This window comes from Oryzias latipes, chromosome 23 (assembly GCF_002234675.1).
Source record: "Oryzias latipes chromosome 23, ASM223467v1".
NCBI classification, from domain to species: Eukaryota; Metazoa; Chordata; class Actinopteri; order Beloniformes; family Adrianichthyidae; genus Oryzias; species Oryzias latipes.
Genome location: NC_019881.2, coordinates 17478296 through 17498494, shown reverse-complemented (window position 1 = coordinate 17498494; position 20199 = coordinate 17478296). Strand labels below are relative to the sequence as shown.

General features: G+C 38.7%; 2 protein-coding genes across 2 annotated transcripts; both read left to right on the top strand.

Annotated features, from left to right (window-relative positions):
- The first annotated feature begins 606 nt into the window (after positions 1 to 606).
- On the top strand, positions 607 to 3772 carry mcat (malonyl-CoA-acyl carrier protein transacylase). The gene is made up of 5 exons (XM_004083069.4): positions 607 to 1196; positions 2000 to 2087; positions 2171 to 2388; positions 2686 to 2823; positions 3044 to 3772. The coding sequence occupies exons 1-5, from the start codon at positions 807 to 809 to the stop codon at positions 3314 to 3316; spliced, it is 1107 nt and encodes a 368-aa protein (XP_004083117.1). The 5' UTR covers positions 607 to 806; the 3' UTR covers positions 3317 to 3772.
- Positions 3773 to 7915: 4143 nt separating this feature from the next.
- Positions 7916 to 20025, top strand: ttll1 (tubulin tyrosine ligase like 1). The gene is made up of 10 exons (XM_020714130.2): positions 7916 to 8392; positions 8520 to 8643; positions 8880 to 9088; positions 9168 to 9348; positions 10655 to 10792; positions 10977 to 11085; positions 11327 to 11470; positions 13283 to 13369; positions 14328 to 14491; positions 18127 to 20025. The coding sequence occupies exons 2-10, from the start codon at positions 8531 to 8533 to the stop codon at positions 18254 to 18256; spliced, it is 1275 nt and encodes a 424-aa protein (XP_020569789.2). The 5' UTR covers positions 7916 to 8392; positions 8520 to 8530; the 3' UTR covers positions 18257 to 20025.
- Positions 20026 to 20199: the final 174 nt, after the last annotated feature.

Below are 20199 nucleotides of genomic sequence, written 5' to 3'. Positions count from 1 at the left end.
ATCCAAATGATAATTTTATTTTAAATTATTTGGGTGTTTTTTTTTATCTGACACTGGCGAGAGTTAATTGTAATTTAAAACAAAAGACTGGCTTTGAAAGCCGGATTTTTAAAGTAATTCTACTGTTTGTTTTTGTTCATTTGGCACAAGTACATTTTTTAATCTTTATTCAAAACACTTAGATGACATACAGTAAAGACCAAAGAACAACAAACTGTACATCATATAAATCTACTTTATACAATTTGTAATGTTGAGACAGGTTTTAAAAAATGGTAAATAATGTCTGATTTGGGCAATTAATTAAAAGAAATTTGGAGTTTTGTTACTAAATGTAATATTTATACAAAATTTTAATATTTTGTGAATGAAATAAGGATTTCTTTCTTTCCAGAAAGATCCCTTTAGTTTAATATCATAATCAATTTGGCACAAGAACACGGTGAGAATTTTAATAAAATCAAACAGGTTAAATTGATTTTTAGCTAAATGTTACAGCTGCTATTGCTATTTATTTTTGTTTAAATAAAGTTTTGTTTTAAGTCTATTTAAAGAGATTCATGATACCGCCTCGCCAGAGGTGGCGCTCTAGAAAGAAGTAGCAGAACGTAAACCGGAAAAAGAACTGAAATAAACAGAGCAGCATGGAGGCTCCCTGTGAGCCCTCACGCTGGCACATTTTTCAAGGATAAACTTAGCTAATTTACTATTAGAATTCATTGCGATTACATCCGTTAGTTTTGGTGGATTTTTAGAAACGAAAACCATAAAATCGCTTGCTAATTTTAGTAACAAAATTAGCCAAAATGAAAGCAGTCCACAGAGGGAAGGTCAGGTCTTTGCTACACCATTTGAGCCGCAGACTGACAACCGAGCAGTCTGTTCCCGCTGAGTCCTCACCGGGCAGCCAGACCCCTGAGATCCAGCAGTGGAGACCAAGAAAGGACCCCAGCGGTTGCGCCGTGCTCCTGTTCCCCGGGCAGGGCAGCCAGTTTGTGGGCATGGTAGGAGGACTGTTGCAGTACCCCAACGTCAGAGACATGTTCTCTGTCGCCCAGAGAATCCTCGGCTACGACCTTCTGTCTCTGTGTCTGAACGGGCCCGAGAAGGAGCTGCAGAAGACGGTCCACTGTCAGCCGGCGGTGTTTGTGTCTTCTCTGGCTGCGGTGGAGCGGCTGAACCACGAAAACCCAAAGGTTCGATACCCTCACACCTGATGTTTTTGAGTGGATTTGACACCAAATTATTTGCATTCTTGAACACTCATTTGACAAAATAATGAACTGCAGGAAGGATCTGCAACTTTCAACACTAAGATTTGGATCTATTTCTCACTAACAACAACCCAGAAGGAGCCATACCGCCTCATTTCACCCTTAAGAAGAATAAAACACTGAAATATTTTTATGTGACTATAAAAATAAATATAAATGAACTGTTAATAGTCTTTTGTATTTGTTTATTGTCTGAGCTGGTGTCTGGCTCAAAAGCTGGATAACTCTGATATTGCTCACTATTTTTGTTGCAAAGCTAATGTTAGGTTGGGGTTGGAAGGGGGTGTAATCTCATGGAAGAGCATGTAAACAGATGGATGATGGGAAGGGTTACTCCACAGCAACAGTCTGGCCCACAACTCTGAGGCGAATTTCTAATGATCCCCTGTCCCTCTGCAGAAACCCATGTCTTAGAAAACAATAAATGTTTTTTTTTATTTTTTTTTATTTAAAAACATAATATTCCCAATTAAAAGACCACTGGGAACGCTTTACAATAGATAAAAATATTAGTTTATTGTTTCAAAACTATAGTTTTATGTGTATATTGAACACTCAAAGTTGTTAAAGACAAGAAATGCATAAGCATTATAAGCAACATTTCTTACAATCTAAGTGGCGTCAGTTTATAATAAAAATGAATTATTTTTAATGTATGGTAATTTTATGTGTGACATTTTAAAATAATCATGGCTGATGAGGTTCCCTTTTCTTTTTGTCCTCAGGCTGTAGAAACCTGTGTCGCTGCTGCAGGTTTTAGCGTTGGAGAGTTTGCTGCGCTGGTCTTTTCTGGAGCCATGGACTTTGCAGAAGGTGTGTAACCGTGACTGTTTGTCAGACATCCTCATCTGACAGAAGACGGAAGTGTCACCTCAGATTTCTGCTGCCTCTCCTAGCTCTGTATGTGGTAAAGGTGCGCGCTGAAGCCATGCAAAGAGCGTCCGAGCTGGTTCCGAGCGGGATGCTGTCGGTCATCGGTCGACCTCAAGCTCAGTATAAACAGGCCTGCTTGCAGGCTAAAGAGCACTGCAGGAGTTTGGGGATCCAGGAGCCTGTTTGTTCGGTTGCAAACTATCTGTTTCCTGACGGCAGGGTCATTGCAGGACATCAGCAGGTAACAATCATGACTTTATAGATGGATAGATTTATTCCAGACTCCTAGTCAAATCAGTCATAAAAAAGACCCAAAAAAAGCATAATTAGAAAAGGCAAAGATAAAAGTATACAAAACAGTAATATTATGTGTTTGGCACTAAATGCTTTATTACTTATGGACGAGATTGGAGTATTTTCTGACGCATTAATCCTACAGATTAACTTGAAAATGAGGGTACGTAGTTATGCACGTAAAGAGTAAATGGAACTTTTTTTAAAATAGTTTTTGTAAATAAGTCATTCATGGTGTTTTCAGGCGCTGGATTTCCTTCAGCAGAAGTCCCGAAGTCTGCACTTCATAAGAACAAAACTTCTCCCTGTCAGCGGGGCTTTTCACACGGATCTGATGGCGTCAGCATCTGAACCTCTGAGGGACGCTCTCAGGGATGTGGAGGTCAGTGAGTCAACCCAATAGATTAGATTGGATCTACCAAAAGATGAGCGCAGAATCCAGTTGAAACAAAAACGTTTCTAACATTTATGCTAACATACAGATATTTTAGGGACATTCTTTGATGCCCTGTTTATTTTATCTTTAGTCCACAGTAGTTTTGTTTGCTCAACAGTGTCTCGTCTGTCGACCAACCTCACCTCTCTGCAAACTTCCCCTTCAGGTGCGACGCCCTGAGATCAGAGTCTACTCCAACGTGGACGGCAAACGCTACATGAGCGAGAGCCACATCCGCCGGCAGCTGGCGAAGCAGGTGGTGTCGCCCGTCAAATGGGAGCAAACTCTGCACGAGATCTACGAGAGGACGCAGGGGGAGAGTTTTCCACACACCTACGAGGTGGGACCCGGAAAGCAGCTCGGGGCCACGCTGCAGAAATGCAACAGGAAGGCATTCCAGACTTACGCTCACGTGGATGTCGGCACGTACGAGGAATAATGACTTATTTCAGGCATATGGACAGATTACTGACTCAGCACATTGGATCTGTGCAAATCCATCTTTGCTTTTGAATTACCGGTAAATCCTTTTTTATGAATGAAACAGCCAGGTGTACGGTATTCATTGTAAAGTTTATTTGCATCACATGAAAAAGCATTTTCAAATCTATTAGAAAGACCAGCTCCCTTCTTTTTGTTTGACCTCTTAAACCAGTAAGAAAGAACTGAAGTCTGCAGACCAGCAACAGTTCAGTCCTCATAAACATGATTTTCTACAAACAATACAGCCCCGAACTGTCCTATCATTGCTACAATATGCTGGCAAACCTCTTAGTGAAGGCTAAAATCACCTTTTAACCAATCCAGTTGCTTAAATTTAAAATTTTCCCCCTTTTTTTTAGTTTCCAGATGATTTGAAATAGATTTTTAGCAATTTTAACTTAATAGTAAAAGTTAAAAAAAAAAAGACAAGTCAGAGTAAACAAAATTAATATAAAAAAAAATCACTTCTTTTTTTTGTTTTGTTTTTAAACATAAAGACCTGCTTATGGCTGCTTCAAACTTTCCATTCAATGCATAATGCACCAAAGGTGCTCACTGCAGCCACCAGTGCCACAGTCACAAGTGCTCCTCTGGTCCAGCCAGCACACGCTGATGTGTTGAAACCGGACACCTGTGAAATGAAACGGAATGAGTCAACAGCAACTTTTTATTATGATGCAACTGCAATTTTTAAAATGAGAGCTGTGGGAAGCACCACTCCATATGTTTAGAAATCATATAAGTCACTGGGGATGCCACGATTTGGTTCAAACTTCAATTTATGGGTCCCGGTTTTGTGTATTACCAAGAACAAAAAAAACTAAAAAATAAATATATATATTTTTTCATTTGCTATTAAGTTGGCTCGTAAGCGTGGTGTAACATCATAAAACATTACATTAAATATATGAATTTAAATTATGCTCAACGCGTTTGACACTTAATGCAGTCGGGATGCAACACCCCCCCCCCCACACACACACAATTCAGTTTGATAATGTAACATAATCTGGTTTTAAACAAAGAATTGTGGCATTCCTTTAAGTAAAAGGAATTAAATAATAAAAAATAGTAAAAATAATTGTGTATGTATATATATATATATATATATATATATATATATATATATATATATATATATATATATATATATATATATATATATATATATATATATATATATATATATATATATATATATATATATATATATATATATATATATATATAAAACTCTTAAAACCTGGCCAGGAATGCAAAAACTGGATTCAAATTCTAAAGAATCGCTAAGTTTTGCGTAATTATCCCATATTTCTGAATTACTATGGATTTTTGGAAGTTTATTGTATTTCTATTGTTACATATTTGCTTAATTGAAACTTCTGTTGTAAGTCTTGTTTGCATGAAAATTATGATTCTTTTATTCTATTCTAAAAACAAGTTCATCTACTGTAAATTGTTTTAAAAAAATTAGTTTTTTCATAGAATTTGCTAAATCTTTTTTAAGTTTCAATTTATTTTACTTAATGCTATGCTTTTTATGTAATAGTCTCCACTTAGGTGAATTTTTCTTAAGTTTTTATTTCTGATCTCAGCAACAAAAAAAATCCTTGACCATCTCATACACTAACATGAAAGCATATTAATATATAATTATAAAATAGCATGGATAAAAAAGAAGAATTACCCAGGCTGTCAGAGCCGCAGCTCTGAAGGTTCGAGGTCCAGCCGTAGTGCTTGTAATCCAGCCCTTCAGCGCAGCAAACAGATCCTGAAAGCTCCATAACTGACGGTTGATGTCCCTGTGACAGGAAAAAAAAACTATCTACATAAAGCTGTAGACAAATGGAAGAGAATGGAAAAAGAGATGTTTGCACCTGTAAATGCTCCTGGTCAGCATCTGTGCAGGTCTAAACAGGTTTACAGGAACCGGTGGCCAGGTTGGCTCTCTGCTTGCCAGGTCCTGCACCATCTGGTCTCCTATCGCAGCCAACTGACGTCCAACCGCCCGCGTTGCATGGTCACTGAGCCTAGAGAAGGTACAAGAGCCAAAAGCCTTTTACTATTTCTTTAAGTAAACAGTCATCACAAACAAGGAAGATCCCCAAACCCAAAAATTTCCTTTGCATTTCCTTTGGTACTGTCCGAACTGATCCCACATCAAGTGTTTGCCACTGACACAACCTGCAAGGCTGTGTTTTGTTGTTGCTGGTAACAGACACTCTGGAATAAGGGCCTGAGCGCTACCTTAAGTTCATGTCGAACAGGGCGCCGGCGTCAACCACTCCAGGTCCAGCCTGGAGGGACACCGCATGAATTTGTCGTCTTGTTTGTTCCACCATCGTGTTTTTCTAAGACAAGACAGAACCAAAAGGATCAATACAGTGAAACCAAACACACAACACATCATGCAGAACAGATAAAGCCTCCAAGGAATTGTGTATTATCTCTGTTCGACTCCCAACGGTCATAAAAACAAAGTGTGTAAATATTAGACCATGTGACCAGGATGGGCTGTGTTTTTGTTACCAGGAGAAAAGAGCTGCAGGTTAGACAGAAACAAGGTGACATCACCTGTTGAAGTACTTTCCAATGTGTACTTTAAATATCATTCACTTCCTCAATGAAAACAGTTTGCACATTCGACTTTCAAATTTAATTCCTGTTTACTGCAGAGCATGTGATTTAAAGCATTGTTTGTTAATTTAAAAAAAAAAAAAAAAAAAAAAACCTACATCTGCCAGACTGGAGAGCAGTACTCTGTGTGCTCATGTGACTTAATGCAAATCCTACATTTCCATAACTCAAATGAAACAAACAGCTTTTTTTTTAAACCTTTGAAAAGACAAAGAAAATGATTTTGAAAAATAATATGCCACTTCTTCTAATCAGTAAAATAAAAAATGTTTAACTATGTTTATCATAAAATAATCTACGTTATTTATATAAATGCATTTATTGAGTTTTATTTGCATTTGAAATAAAAGTAAACCCATCATGGTAACGTTGAATCCAAAATAATACTTGTTTAAAAGCATAAGTATTTATTCAAGTCCTACAGCAGTTTGCATATTATTAAAACAAACAGATGATGTCATTCTTTCTTCCCTTAAAAAGCCTGCAACGGTCGATTTGATGAAAACATAAGGAATTAAAGATAAAGAAAAATTAAAATACTTCAGAATTTATCAGTACTATATTTAAAAATCGTATACAAGTGCATTGGTTTACTTTTCAAAGATAATGTTCTGCTTTTGCTCGAACAAGTCTTTTCCTGGTCAGTAAACAGGTGTGTATGTTCAACGTAGTAGTAATAGTACCTTTTTGTGTAGATTAAAGCGGACGCCGCCCTGTAACACATAAAGCAAATGCAATGCGGGTTTAAAATAATACGCAATAATATAATTTAAAAAATATAAATCGAAAGTTGTTAGTACTCACAGCAGCGTCCTTTAATCCTGTCGTTCTCAGGTAACTGCCGCAAATAAGGTCAGGCCACGCCTTAATCTATCATGACCGAAACTCATCTGTAGGGGGCGACAAAAACAGCAGAACGGTGAGCTGACATTTTCTAAAAAATATCAAGTTTTTTTATTTTCAAGTTTTATATACGGAGCCCTGGTCCTGGAAATGACATTCATAAAAGAAAAAAATTATTGTGCCCAAATTTTTTTTTTTTAGCATTTTATTGTCATTTTGTGGACACAATTTAGCGTTTTGTGCACTAATTAGTATTTGTGCTTTTAAATTAGTATGTGGGCACAAAGGTTAAAGTATTTTAGTGTAAGCAATTCCTATTAATAGATTGTGCCTAGAAAATACTAATTTAGGCGCTAATCTGTGTGAGCAAAATATGTATTTGTGCCCACAAATTACTGAATAGATGCCACAAAATGCTAATTTCATGGTAAGAAAATGCTAATTTATTCCTACAAAATTCTCATTTGTCCTCACAAAATGCTAAATTGTGGCCAAAAAATAAAGATTTGTGTGCACAAATTGCTAATTATTATATAAGTAATTTTTACTTAAATAAAAAATACTAAATTTACCCACAAAAACTAATTTGTGCAAACAGAATGCTAATCTATGCCTGCAAAATACTCAATTGTGCTCCAAAAATAATAAACTGTGCAAACCATTAACTAATTTGTGCGAACTAAGTGACTGGTGATGGTCAACATGCTAAATTGAGCCCGCAAAATACTAACAAGAGTACACAAAATGATCATTTGTGATCATTAGTTCGAGGGAGCATGTTTTTATATTGTCACTTCCAGGGCTCTGTATTTATGTATATCTTTTGAGTCAGTCAAAAAAATCTGTTACAAATGACATTATTACTTTCTAAATTATTTTTTCTAATTCCAGATAAAATGTTAAAATAAATTTCAAAAATGTGTTTACTGTTATGTAGATATCTTAATTCTGTCTTTTACTTATTTTATTCAGTATTGTTTTACCATATTGGATAGAAATGTTTATTTTCATTGCACAAATTTCATATCTATCCACCGGTCAATACTGGCCTCTACCGGTCATCGGTGGTATCGCACAATGCATTGACATCACTGCGTCCTCCGTTGCTAGGTTGTCCTTCCGGAAGGACCCTAAAAATATCTCGAATAGTTTTTGAAAGTATTTAATTTTCAAAGTATCAATTTGGGTTTGACGTTTTATGTGGTTTTCCTATGCATTGACCGTCACAAAAAATATTTTTCAGTTTAGTTTTTCACCACCGACGTGGGCGTTGCCGTCTTCACTTTCATGGATCAAACTCAATCCGTTAGCAAGAATAACACAGCTAGCTAGCATGGAAGTAGCAGACAGTCGTTAGCTTTGGCTAAATGCTATCCTGACAAATGGTCCCGCCGTGAGCTTAGCAGACAACAGCCGGGTGAGTCTGCGGCCTTGACGGGATGATGGCCGCTCATCCTCTGCTGCAGTCCGGGAAGGACTCTGCATCCTGCTAACGGGGCCGTCCCGTCCAGCGGAGGCTAATGACCGGCTGTTTCCTGACGTCGATTTGCAGGTAGCCGACCACATAAAAAAACAGCCAACAACGCTTTAGTGAGAAATAAAGTTTCTCATGTTTATTTAATGGTGTTTCTATTTTTTCTTTTCTTTTCTTGTGTTGACTTGTTTTGTGCTTCACCCAGAGGGTGGAACCATGGCCGGTAGGGTGAAGTGGGTGACAGATATTGAAAAATCGGTGCTCATCAACAACTTTGAAAAAAGGGAATGGGTTCAAGTGACAGAAAACGAAGACTGGAATTTCTACTGGTGGGTTTTTTCCAAACACACAACCTCAGTTTTTTTACACTAGATTGTTTTAAAATTGATATATAGCAATAATTCAAAGCACTGCAACCATATTCCTATTTTAAAAAATAGTATCAAAGTTCAGGTTTACTTTTTAGAAAAGCATCACATGTCCCAAGAGATGATAAATTAGCTCAGTGACAGTAACATTACCTGGACTGATTGAGAACGCCTTATTTTTACTTTCCCACTTTCAGGATGAGCATCCAGACCATCAGGAACGTTTTCAGCGTAGACACCGGTTACCGACTGTCAGATGACCAGATGGTTAACCACTTTCCTAACCACTATGAGCTGACTAGAAAAGACCTGATGATCAAGAACATCAAACGCTACCGCAAGGAGCTGGAGAAGGAAAGCAGTCCTCTAGCAGAGAAGGATGAAAATGGAAAATACATATATCTTGGTACTGAAGCGCACAGATTGGGGATCTTGTATATAGAAATGAGACACTTGATCACGTTTGATGTTTTCTCTTTGGACAGATTTTGTCCCTGTGACGTTTATGCTTCCCGCTGACTACAACCTATTTGTAGAGGAGTTTCGCAAGAACCCCTCCAGCACCTGGATCATGAAGCCTTGTGGAAAGGCCCAAGGGAAAGGCATCTTCCTCATTAATAAACTGTCCCAGATTAAAAAGTGGTCGCGGGACAGTCGTACTTCAACGTAAGTCATAACCGCCAGACCCACTCTGATGAAAATCCTGTTTTTAACGTGTTCTTGTGGTATTTTTCTGATGACGGAGAACATATATTAAGAAAATTAAGCACAAAATTGCATTTCTGAGTATTTCTTTACTCAAATCGTTGTGACTCGGTAGCAAAAGAAAAAATGCCATTTGAAAAAGAGTGTATTTATGACATAGGAAATACGCTGGGTGGGGCACAAGCTCCCTGCTGCGCTCCAGTCTGATGCATGCACCTGTAGACGACTCACCATTGTCATTGTGATGTGTTAGGTTGGGTGGGGGGTGAGCCTGCAGGAGAGCTTGTAAACAGCTCTCAGCGAGGAGGAGGGGAATGGGGGCAATAATGGCATGGCAATAATCCCGCCCACAGTTCAAAAGCGAATTTCAGAGGCAGTGTTTCCCAACCCTGGCCCTCAGGGCACACTGTCCTGCATTTTTCAACCCAACCCTGCTCAAACACACCTGCCTTTGATGACTGTCACTGCCGGGTTTCTGCAGAGCCCGACGATGAGCTCAAACAGGAGTGCATACGCAGGGCAGCAGGGACCAGGGTTGGGAAACACTGTTCTAATGAGGTACTGCCGCTCTGCAGAAACTATGTCCTAGTAAAGGAAACAGGTTTTTTGATTTTGTCTAAAAACAGCATTATAATTAAAAGACCACTGGGAACGCTTTGGAAATAAATCAAAAGATGATCAGAGTGGGTCTTTAAGTCATGATTCTAGGGTTCATGGCTTGTCTGTCACCATTACACATAGTTATACCATGGGCCGGGGGAATTCTCGATTTTGATTGGCTGCTGGGTGTGCATTAAAAAGTGATATAACACAGTGATAACTGCACGCCCCAAAAAGAAGTTCCGGTCACCTAGCATAAATGTTCTCTATCACTGAGCTGGCTTTTTTAAAACAAACTTCCTCATCTGGGCAAAAAATGGCAGTAAGAGGTGAACTTTCTCTCTGAACTGATGCTTTATTTAACCCATCGGCATAAATATCGCTTTCCTTTGCCGCTGCACTCTGAGCCGGCTAAGGGGCTCGTAACGTCCAAACCAAAAAATTAACAAGAATAAAGTGCTTAAAAACTAATTGAATGTTTTCTTTTTGTAATTAACCATGGTATAAGTGGCCATTAACCCTTACATAACCAATATCTTTTTCTTAATCTTCGCACTAAAGTTGAAACATTTGCTCTGCAAACAGGTAAACATAATAGCGTTTGCTTGTGTGTGAACCCTCTACTTTAGGTTTTTATAACTGATACTGGGCTACATCTCATCCCTAGGTTTGTAGCGGCATCCAGTGGGAAAGAGGCGTATGTCATCTCTCTTTATATCGACAACCCTCTGTTAATTGGAGGAAAGAAGTTTGACCTCCGTCTCTACGTCCTGGTGACAACATACCGGCCCCTGAAATGCTATATGTGAGCAGAATATTTCTCCTGTGGGTTTAGCCTTCAACTGTAGGTTGCCTGGCAAACATGAATGTAAATAACTTCTAAAAAGCACATGTATTTTTTTATTTTAATTTTTATTTTTGTACAGACATGTGGTTCTTGTGTTTTTAATTATACTTGGGTTCATCAGATTCTGTTGTTTGACTCTCAGGTACAAGCTGGGCTTCTGCAGGTTCTGCACAGTAAAGTACACGCCCAGCACCAGTGAACTGGACAACATGTTTGTTCATCTCACTAATGTGGCCATCCAGAAGCATGGGGTAAGAGTCTGTCTGAGGCAGTTTCCTTGTCTGTAGTGTGTAACAGCCATCAGATGAGAAACATAAAGTAATCTTCCACTGCAAAGTTTGAGCAGCACTTCGTTATGAAGTCACAAAACTATCAAGCAACCAAAAAAAGCTGTTTTTGGTCTTTTTTAAAGTTAGACGGTGCATCATTTTCTGATGTGAATCAATTAAAAAGCTATTTAGTTTTTAGTTTGGCGGTGTAATTTAAATGCAGGACGACTACAACCACGTTCATGGAGGGAAATGGACCGTCAGTAACCTGCGTTTGTACTTGGAAAGCACCAGAGGCAAGGAGGTGACCAATCGACTCTTCGATCAAATCCACTGGATAGTTGTGCAGTCTCTCAAGGCTGTTGCTGTAAGTAGATCTGACAATGGCGCTCTCTGTTGGCTAGATTATGAGACTTTATTTAATTGCTTTACTCATTTTATCAACCTGTAATCTACAAGTAAAATATCCAGTTTCAGGTTGCAAAATACACAAGTGAGATTGCCTGTAATATGAAATTAAATGAAAAATAAAGCCATGAGCAATGTTGTATGCAGGCAGGCACTCCTTGCCCCCTCCCACGCCACCCCCATTTTGACCCTGCCACCCATGCTGCATTCATTTTATCTCCATAAGCAACCATTTTACTCTTTGGTCACAGGTCTATGTGTATTGTTTAGAAGAATCTGCAAAAGTCAATTTTTTAGATTTCCTTGGCAACAAATCTTTTTTTAACCACTCCCACATTCCTTCTATGTTCATATTTTTCATATGAGTGAAAGATTCATGTAATACATTTTCACAAGATTCTGGTAAAACATGTTGAAGTAACAGGGGAACACCACCTTTGCCACAGTAACGCCGTTCAAAATCTACAAACTTTAAAACCAACATTTTTTCCCAAGTAGCTTGTAAAGGATGTTCAAGGAGTTAGGAGACGATCGATCAAAATCCCCAGGAAGAGTTACAATTTGTAGCTGGTACTAAAGTGTGTTTTTTGTATTTTTTTTAGAAAATTTAAGATGGCAGCCTCTTCCCAAGATCAAAATTAAAGCTCAACAAAACTTGGGTTGTGGTTGTAGACTTAAGCTGTCCGTGTCTGTCTGAAATTTGGTAAAGATCGCTGGAACAAAACATTTTTTTTTTTTAACAATTTTTGTGCAAAAATATGAGAATCCCAAAATTTCACACTTTGCCACAAAATTGCCACCTTAGGTCCTGTGGCCATCCCATATTAATTTCCAAACTTTCTTTGGATATCCCCGACACCTGAGTTTTGGTCTCATTACTTTATTGTGAACAGTTTTTTTGTAGCCCATAAGAGATTTGGGCGTTTTTGACGTCATTTCACGCTGTGATTTCCTCACTTTTCTTTTTTGCCTGAAATTGTTTTTCCCCGTGCCTAATTGCCAACAGGCTTGTTGGCAATTAGGCACCATTATAAAAAGCCATCAATTAACCAATCACTTTATTTTTTAGAGGACTTGTCATCAACATACTGTAGAACAAATATAAAATACATACATGTCTACAAACAGGTTAAAACAATAAAAAGTCATGAAACACAACAGATTAAAAGCAACAGCAACCAAAGACAAACATCAAATAGAAGGAAACGCTGTGGCTATTACAAAAAAAAGTCCTAAAACATCTGGCTTTAAACATACAATACTGGAGATGACTTTATGTTTCACAGCAAACAGGTAGAGCCTGGTGGGTTTCTGAGGTTTTTCACAGAAACAGGATCATCTTAAAAAAGACTAAAGTTTGAGGAAGTTGTGCTTTTTAAATAAGCTTTCACAAATGTGTCAATGATGTAGCATTGTTTTAAAACTTCATATAGTTTGTAAAAGTGAATAATCCCGTAAAAGAACTATGGTTTTACTGTTGAGGAAGACGCTTTTAGTGACTTAAGCAGCCTGTTCATCTGAAACCAACCTGTTATGTCTTTAATTTGCTCTCAGGGCAGCAAAACTGATCCCTTCCAGTTTTTGTTATGTGATCTTACTCACTTCCCCTATAACGCTTCACTGCTACTTTGGTGTATTAGATTTTATTTATTTGCTAATGCTCTCCGCGATAAAGCACTGTTGCATAAAAAAAAAAAAAGTTCCAATTTTTTTTCAAAACCCTCTAGGGTCAACTCCTCTTCCTAATTCCGTTTGCTTTTCTTTCTCGCAGCCGGTGATGAACAACGACAAACACTGTTTTGAGTGCTACGGATATGACATCATTATAGATGACAAGTTGAAGCCGTGGCTTATTGAGGTGAGTCTTTTTCAAGAAGTCATCGCGCGCTGTTAAACACCTGCTGTTGCAAAAAAAATCTACTTCCTCTAAATCCAACTTGAGAAAATAAAAGCTTTACAGAAATGAAACAGTTGCTGTTTTTCACTTTCTGTATGGGCTTACAGGGAGTGAGAAAATAAAGAAGTAAAAAAAAAAACTTTCTGCCCTCACCGCCTTACTAATTAGTTAGCATGCTTGCGCTGGAACTCCATTTGACCTTTATTGCTGAGTTAGTACAAATACCTTCTGGGTATGTTTGGGTATGCATTCCTCTTTGTATTCAAATGTTGACTGAAGGTGTTTCCGGTGCATATTACCAAAACCAAAGAGAAACCTCCACTGCAAACCTTACAGTCTGTTTCAAGCTACTGTGATCTGTCTGACCATTGCACATGGAGAGCGATTGTCATATTTAATTGCCCTCTTTTTACCAGCTGTGCACTATGTTGCTGGGTAGTTTGTGAGTGATCCTCCTCCTCACAAATCTATTTCGGGCTACACAAAATTGGTTGTAGCGCAGAAATGCTCTTTCTGTGGAACGTGTGCCAGATGGCTAATCAGGGCTGTTCTCCTTTATTTCATATCCCCATAGTAGTCTCTGTTATGGTTCTAAACTGGATATAGAAATAAATGAGCAGCTGCTAAAAGGTTCCTCTTAAGTACGTGAGGGTGTTATGATATAAGAGCAATTGCTTGCCTGATTGGATGTCAATGTACACATCTGTTAAAACACATTAGCGCCCACATTTCCTGCCTTTTTAAGAGCCTCTTTGTATGACCATGAGGAAATTGACGTCTGGATTGATTGTTCAGCGCTACCGCTTACCAGTTTTCCTTCAAACTCAATCTTTATTTTAGTTGGCTTAACATATGCTTTCCTTCCATTGTGAAGTTCTTTTTTTTTTTGTTTGTTTGTTTGTTTGTGTGTGACTCTCAGGTCAATGCTTCTCCCTCGTTGACCTCCAGCACAGCTAATGACCGCATCCTCAAGTACAACCTCATCAACGACACCCTCAACATTGTTACCCCCAACGGCGACATCCCAGACTGCCGCTGGAATCGCAGCCCTCCCAGAGAAGCCATGGGAAACTATCAAGTCTTGTGAGTGACAGCAGGCTCCTCCCTGTTAGATTCAGATTCTCTCAGCTGCCTCGGTCAGGCACGCGGAGTCACACGAGAGATAAAAATATCCGTGAAGTTGAGCTTTGGTTGACACAGCTGCTGCATACCCTGAAGCCTTCTGATGGCTGAGTTTGACGAGTCGAATGCTGCAGGATTGGTATCATTAATGCTAAATCTGACAGTGACATTCAGGCTTGATTGAGCTTTGCTTCGTTGTGTTTCTAGTGTATACAAATTAATTCAAAGTCCCACCCTGATCATCTTTTGATCTATATTCCAAAGCGTTCCCAGTGGTCGTTTAATTATGATTATGCCAATTTTAGCCAAAATCTAAAAAACAATGTTGTTTTCTAGGACAGTGTTTTCAACCTTTTTTGAGCCACGGCACACTTTAACCTTGACAAAAATCCCGCGGCACACCAGCATCCAAAAATGAAAAGAAATTAAAAAAGGAGAAACTCAGTCTGTATTGATCTACAGTCCCTCCGCAATGAATCTCACATGTAATTTGGTGATAATTGTGGCAGAAAAAGCAGGAAGTTGCAGCTGTTTTTTCCTAAAAGATGTAATAAAAGTTAAGTTAGAAGATTTTAAAACTGTTTGATGCGTGTTCGTTGTGGTTTCAAGACGTTTAACAAGAAAGACTCATTGTGCGCTGAGACACTGTCACTTTAACCCAATGCATCATGGGAGATGTAGTGTGAAAACTGCCACAAAAGAGCAGAAATACTCGCATCTCTGAGTTTCATTGTTTTGTTCACTTGTTCCACGGTCTGATACCGGTTTCTGTGGAAAGCTACACCGCTAAAGATGAGCTTTCGTTGGTATTTTTGTTGGAACTGAGAGACTTTTTGAGCAGAATCGGAACTAGGAAGTGAAGACTTTAACCACTTCTGATTGGTCAGACTCATGGCGTGTGATTAAGCCTCCAAGAATGATTGGTGGAGACAGTTAAAGTGGCGGGGCTTTTCCGAAAACAGAGCTGAAGCTGCAGCTAAATCGTGGTACCGTCATTCTTATCAAAATGTCTTTAACAGAATCAAATAAACACAAAGAAAAAAGTATTTTATGATCTTTCATATTCCTAACTACTCAGTGTTTTATCAGGGCCTGTTTGGATGAACAAAGAGCTGATATCCTGGAGATTGTAAATGTTTTTAGATCAGTTAATGAGAGCAATTTCCCACGGTACACCTGACCATCTCCCACGGAACACTAGTGTGCCGCGGCACACTGGCTGAAAAACACTGTTCTAGGAAATAGTTTCTGCAGAGCGGCAAGAGTTTGTAAGAACTTCACCTCTGAGTTAGATCTTTCGCCCGGAGCACCCCCTATGGAGCTTGTGGCCCGCCCAGCTTATTTTCTACATCACAAATACGATCGTTTTCAAACTGCATTCTTTTCAGCTGCTCCTGATTCACAACAATTTGAATAAAGAAATACTCAGAAATGAAATTTTAAGCTGAACTTTTTTTAATACATGTTGTCCATCATCAGAAAAACACAATTTTCATCAGAGTGTGTCCTTAAAGTCACGCTGCGAATGGGCTAGATATGTAATTTCTGTGAAAAATGGAATTTCCTCACATACACATTCAACAGACTGTTGCTGGTTATGAAGCTCACAAAAGTAATTATAAACAATATTTACGACTTGTTTGCTGTGGCGACCCCTGATCGGAGAAGCCGAAAGAGGAAGAAGAACTGAGTATGAATCAATGCTATTGCTTTTGTTTTTGTGTTCAACAGAATAATAAAAGAATAAACCTGGAGAACGGGCCTGAAAAGAATGAAAAGATTGAAAATAACTTGAACATAGAGACATGTTAAACTAAAACATGTTCTTTTAGTAGCTTCATGCATGTTTTCAAACTATTGTCAATCCATCTGTCTATTTAAAACGTAACATGTGATGTTTGGTGATATGGGGTTCACCACACTGAACACAAACCACGAAAGAAGATAAGAGAAAATCACAGACAGTTAAAGCCAAAGTCATCTTGATGTTGTACGTTTCATAGAGCGACATAAAACGTCAGAAAAGACAGGCCATTCACTGTTTACTGCAGGAGATGTCGGCCATATTGGTAAGGTAACTTTGTTTTGGAGTTAACCATTGACTCTATGTGAGAACTGGACTGAGTGGGTGTGATGCCCCCCACAGAAAATGGTTTACTTCTGACTCCAACCAAATGAAGTCAACTCATTGGGGACCCCCACTTTTCTTGGACGTCCTCCTCCTGGTTGGGGGTGGGCGGCCCCTGCCTGGCTCTCTCCTGGACCTGCGGGCTGCGTGAGTGGCTGCCTGGAGCATGGGGCTAGTCTCCCCTCAGGGTTCCTGGCTCGTGCCTGGGGTTGGGGTGGGGGGGTGCTCATCTGGGGCTGGGGCTGCTCTCCGGGGGTGGGGTCCCGCGCTAGGCACTCGGGCGCAGCGGGGGGCTATTCCTTTTGGCTTGGCTGGTGCTTGCCCTCTCTGTGCTCCTGTAACTCCCTGCTCTCTGGCATTGGGGACACCTGTGACCGTCCTTCTGGCCCTGGTCTGGTGGCAAACGTGATTGCCCGGCGGTCGGACTCACCAATCAGGAGTGAACTTGTTGGAAGTTCACACCCCCTACCACTTGAAAGCGGGCTCGGGAGAGTCTGTCAAATGGTTAGGCATCACCTACTTTTATCATCAGGCATCTTATTGGTCACTTTTTATAAATTGATTCATTTACGATTAAGTAAAAAGAAAATGAAAAAAAAATAGGATTAGCAAGAACATGTTAAAAAAAGTAGCAGAGCAAGAATGGTTATTCTGACAAAAAGAATGACTAAGTAACAGCTGTTTATTTCTCAATAAAAGTCTCTGGGATTTCAGCTTCTTGGAGCCAGTGGGTACTTCCTGTTTGGAACGTGTTCTAGGGCTTACCTCAAACACAATACTTTAACTGCTTTATGAAAATCATAGCTGACCTAAGATGTCCTCAAATGACTGTTTGAGTTAAAAATATGTTTTTTGCAGATTACATTTGTTGTTCATTTGACTGCAGAACAGTCTAATATATTCACTAACATCAATTTTTTTAAACAAATGTATAAAAATGTTCACATAATGATGTATGCTCAATATTTTAAAAGGATTAAAAAAACTATCCAGAAGTACCAACAGTCATTGGAATCTTTTTTTTAAATGATTTGACTCCACAATTCTACCCTCTGATGATTCATCTACTAAAAAAAGACTAGAAATGTGGCTGTGACTAATTTCCATGGGATAGATTTTTTTCCACAGAGTCTCTGTGCAGAGGGAAGCATGCAAATGCCGGTATCTGCCACTGTGTCTTTCTTATAAAGCTCAAGAAGTCTGTCAATGGTTGAAGTTAGCTTGGATTTTTATACCCTACATTTGTTAATACAGCTTGTTAGTACGCGCTCACGGCTCCGCCAACCAAACCATCAAAAGTTTACTTTTAATTTGCACAACAGTGAGTGTGGTACATCTGGGATTACTGTACATGAGGTGGGTGTTGTTTGAGTGAAGTCACTTGTTGACACGCTCCACATGCATGCAAACAGAAGAGGGGAGGCGGGAACTCTCTTAAACGCCACTATGTTCTGTTGTGTGCCACCAGATATGACGAGGAGCAGGCTCAGAACGAGAATGCGGAGCGCGATCTGCGGAGCCGCTCGGGGCCGTCGCTGGGGTCAAAAGGCATTAAGGGGAGTGCAGCCGTTCGTCCCACTGCTGCGACGTGGAAATGAGGTTCTTATGACTTACTGACTGAAGACTGAAGACGGCAAATAAAATAAGGACCAATCTGGATTTGTTTATATTTGACCAATTTAAAGACAAAGGAATAAACAAAGCTGCCATCAGCAGAAAAGGAACTATCCACATATTTTGTTTTTGTTTTTTTGACTCTTTGCATTTTCTTAATGAAATCATAACATGTTGATGGCAATAAGAGACGAGTTAAGTAAAATACAAACCCATGCTAAAGTATAAAGATTCTCATTCATTAGACTCATTCATTAAGAGAAAAAAGTGGATCAGCTTTTTGGTCGGAATGTAAAAAGATGGCAATACCAAAAAATAGAATAGTATGATGGCTAATTAGCAGGATTAGCTGGATTCCATGTGCAAAAACTCCAAAATGATATTAAGAATACCTTTTGTGTTGTTTTTTACAGTACGTGTATGCAAAAGCCTTTTAGCAGTTACTACATTCTGTGTTGACTTTGGCTTTTTTTTTGGTCCAATAAGTCAAGTTCTAAAACACAACTCCCGCATTAACAATCAGTTTTGGTGAAACTAAAGTAGGGCTAAATGGTATGACAGGAAAGGGATAAGCATATATTAATATTATATATTAATGGCTGCATTTAAACTACAAATTTAGTGTTTTCAGATTAGATTTTGAGATATATTTGTCAGTAATTTTTTCTTAAAAGAAATACTAAAAATCAGTAAATGTCTTTATCTGTATTGCAGAACCAGAGACAGAATTTTGATTCAAATTTACCCAAAACTTGCGGCCAAAGGAAAGCGTTACAGTTAAGAAAATTAGTTAAAAAAAAAAAGAAGGTAATTCAGCCCTACGTTGATTAAAAAAACATTTTGATTCCTGGGATTATAAGATGCTTTGATTGTTAATAAGCTTTAAAGTTTGCTTATTTCCTGATTTCAAATAAAGCACAAGCACAATTCCAAGGATTATGTAACAACATGTTCATAATTTTTTTTTCCGTTTACGCTCTTGACTGCAGTACAGCGGAAAGCGGGATTAGATTAAAGAAAGACAACCTCCGTACGCTATATTTGTTACTATGGAAGCCAAATCTGCTTCTTGACACTAACAGCTTAGCTCCTTCTTAGTGCCCCGCTGCGCTTTTGTTGTGTCCCCCGGTGCTCATAAAGCTGGTTACTGCAAGCAGAGCTTATGAAGCTGTTAAAGGCCAGAAATCCCCCAAATCACATGAGTATTAAAAGAGCACATCCACCTGTGCGGCCACATTGTGAGCGAGTGGAAAACCTGTCAGTCAGAGGAAGTGAGTAAACCTGTGACTAACTCCCCAATTCGGACTTTCTTGTGGTCACAGTGTTTTTTTAACCTTAACTGTTATCATTACAAGTCCCTTTTACATACTTTTCCCCAAAATTTCATAATAAACTTTGTAACTGAGGAAAATATTTAAGTCGATATTACTAAAAATTTGTGGGGGATTTTAACTTTATGTTTACATTTCAGGTTTAATTGAAACAGAATAAACTGTATAGACATCTGCAGAAATAAAAATGTTAATAAAAAAAGTGTATGTTGTCCGGGAAAAAAAATCTTTAAATTAACTTTTGTTCTCAGGAATTGTTTTATCCATGTTATCACTTCAGCATGTAATTACAGCCTGTACTTTTTGCCTGAGGATTTGTGCATGGGGAAACTGTTTTGGAAACCAACTTGCAACTAATGATGTGCCTCGATTGTTATGATTTTTCAACCTTTTTATGAAGTGTGACATCAATGACCTCTGTTCCCATGTTTCCTGTTGTTATTCAAGTCTTCTTCTACACACAACAACAGAAAGAAGCCTCACTTCGACCACTTAGTGTCAATTAATTATAAAAAGCTAATGGATGAACAGCTAAAATGCACAAAATCTGCATTCGAAGGTTACATATAATTTGCACCTGAGTAAAAAAGCTTTCA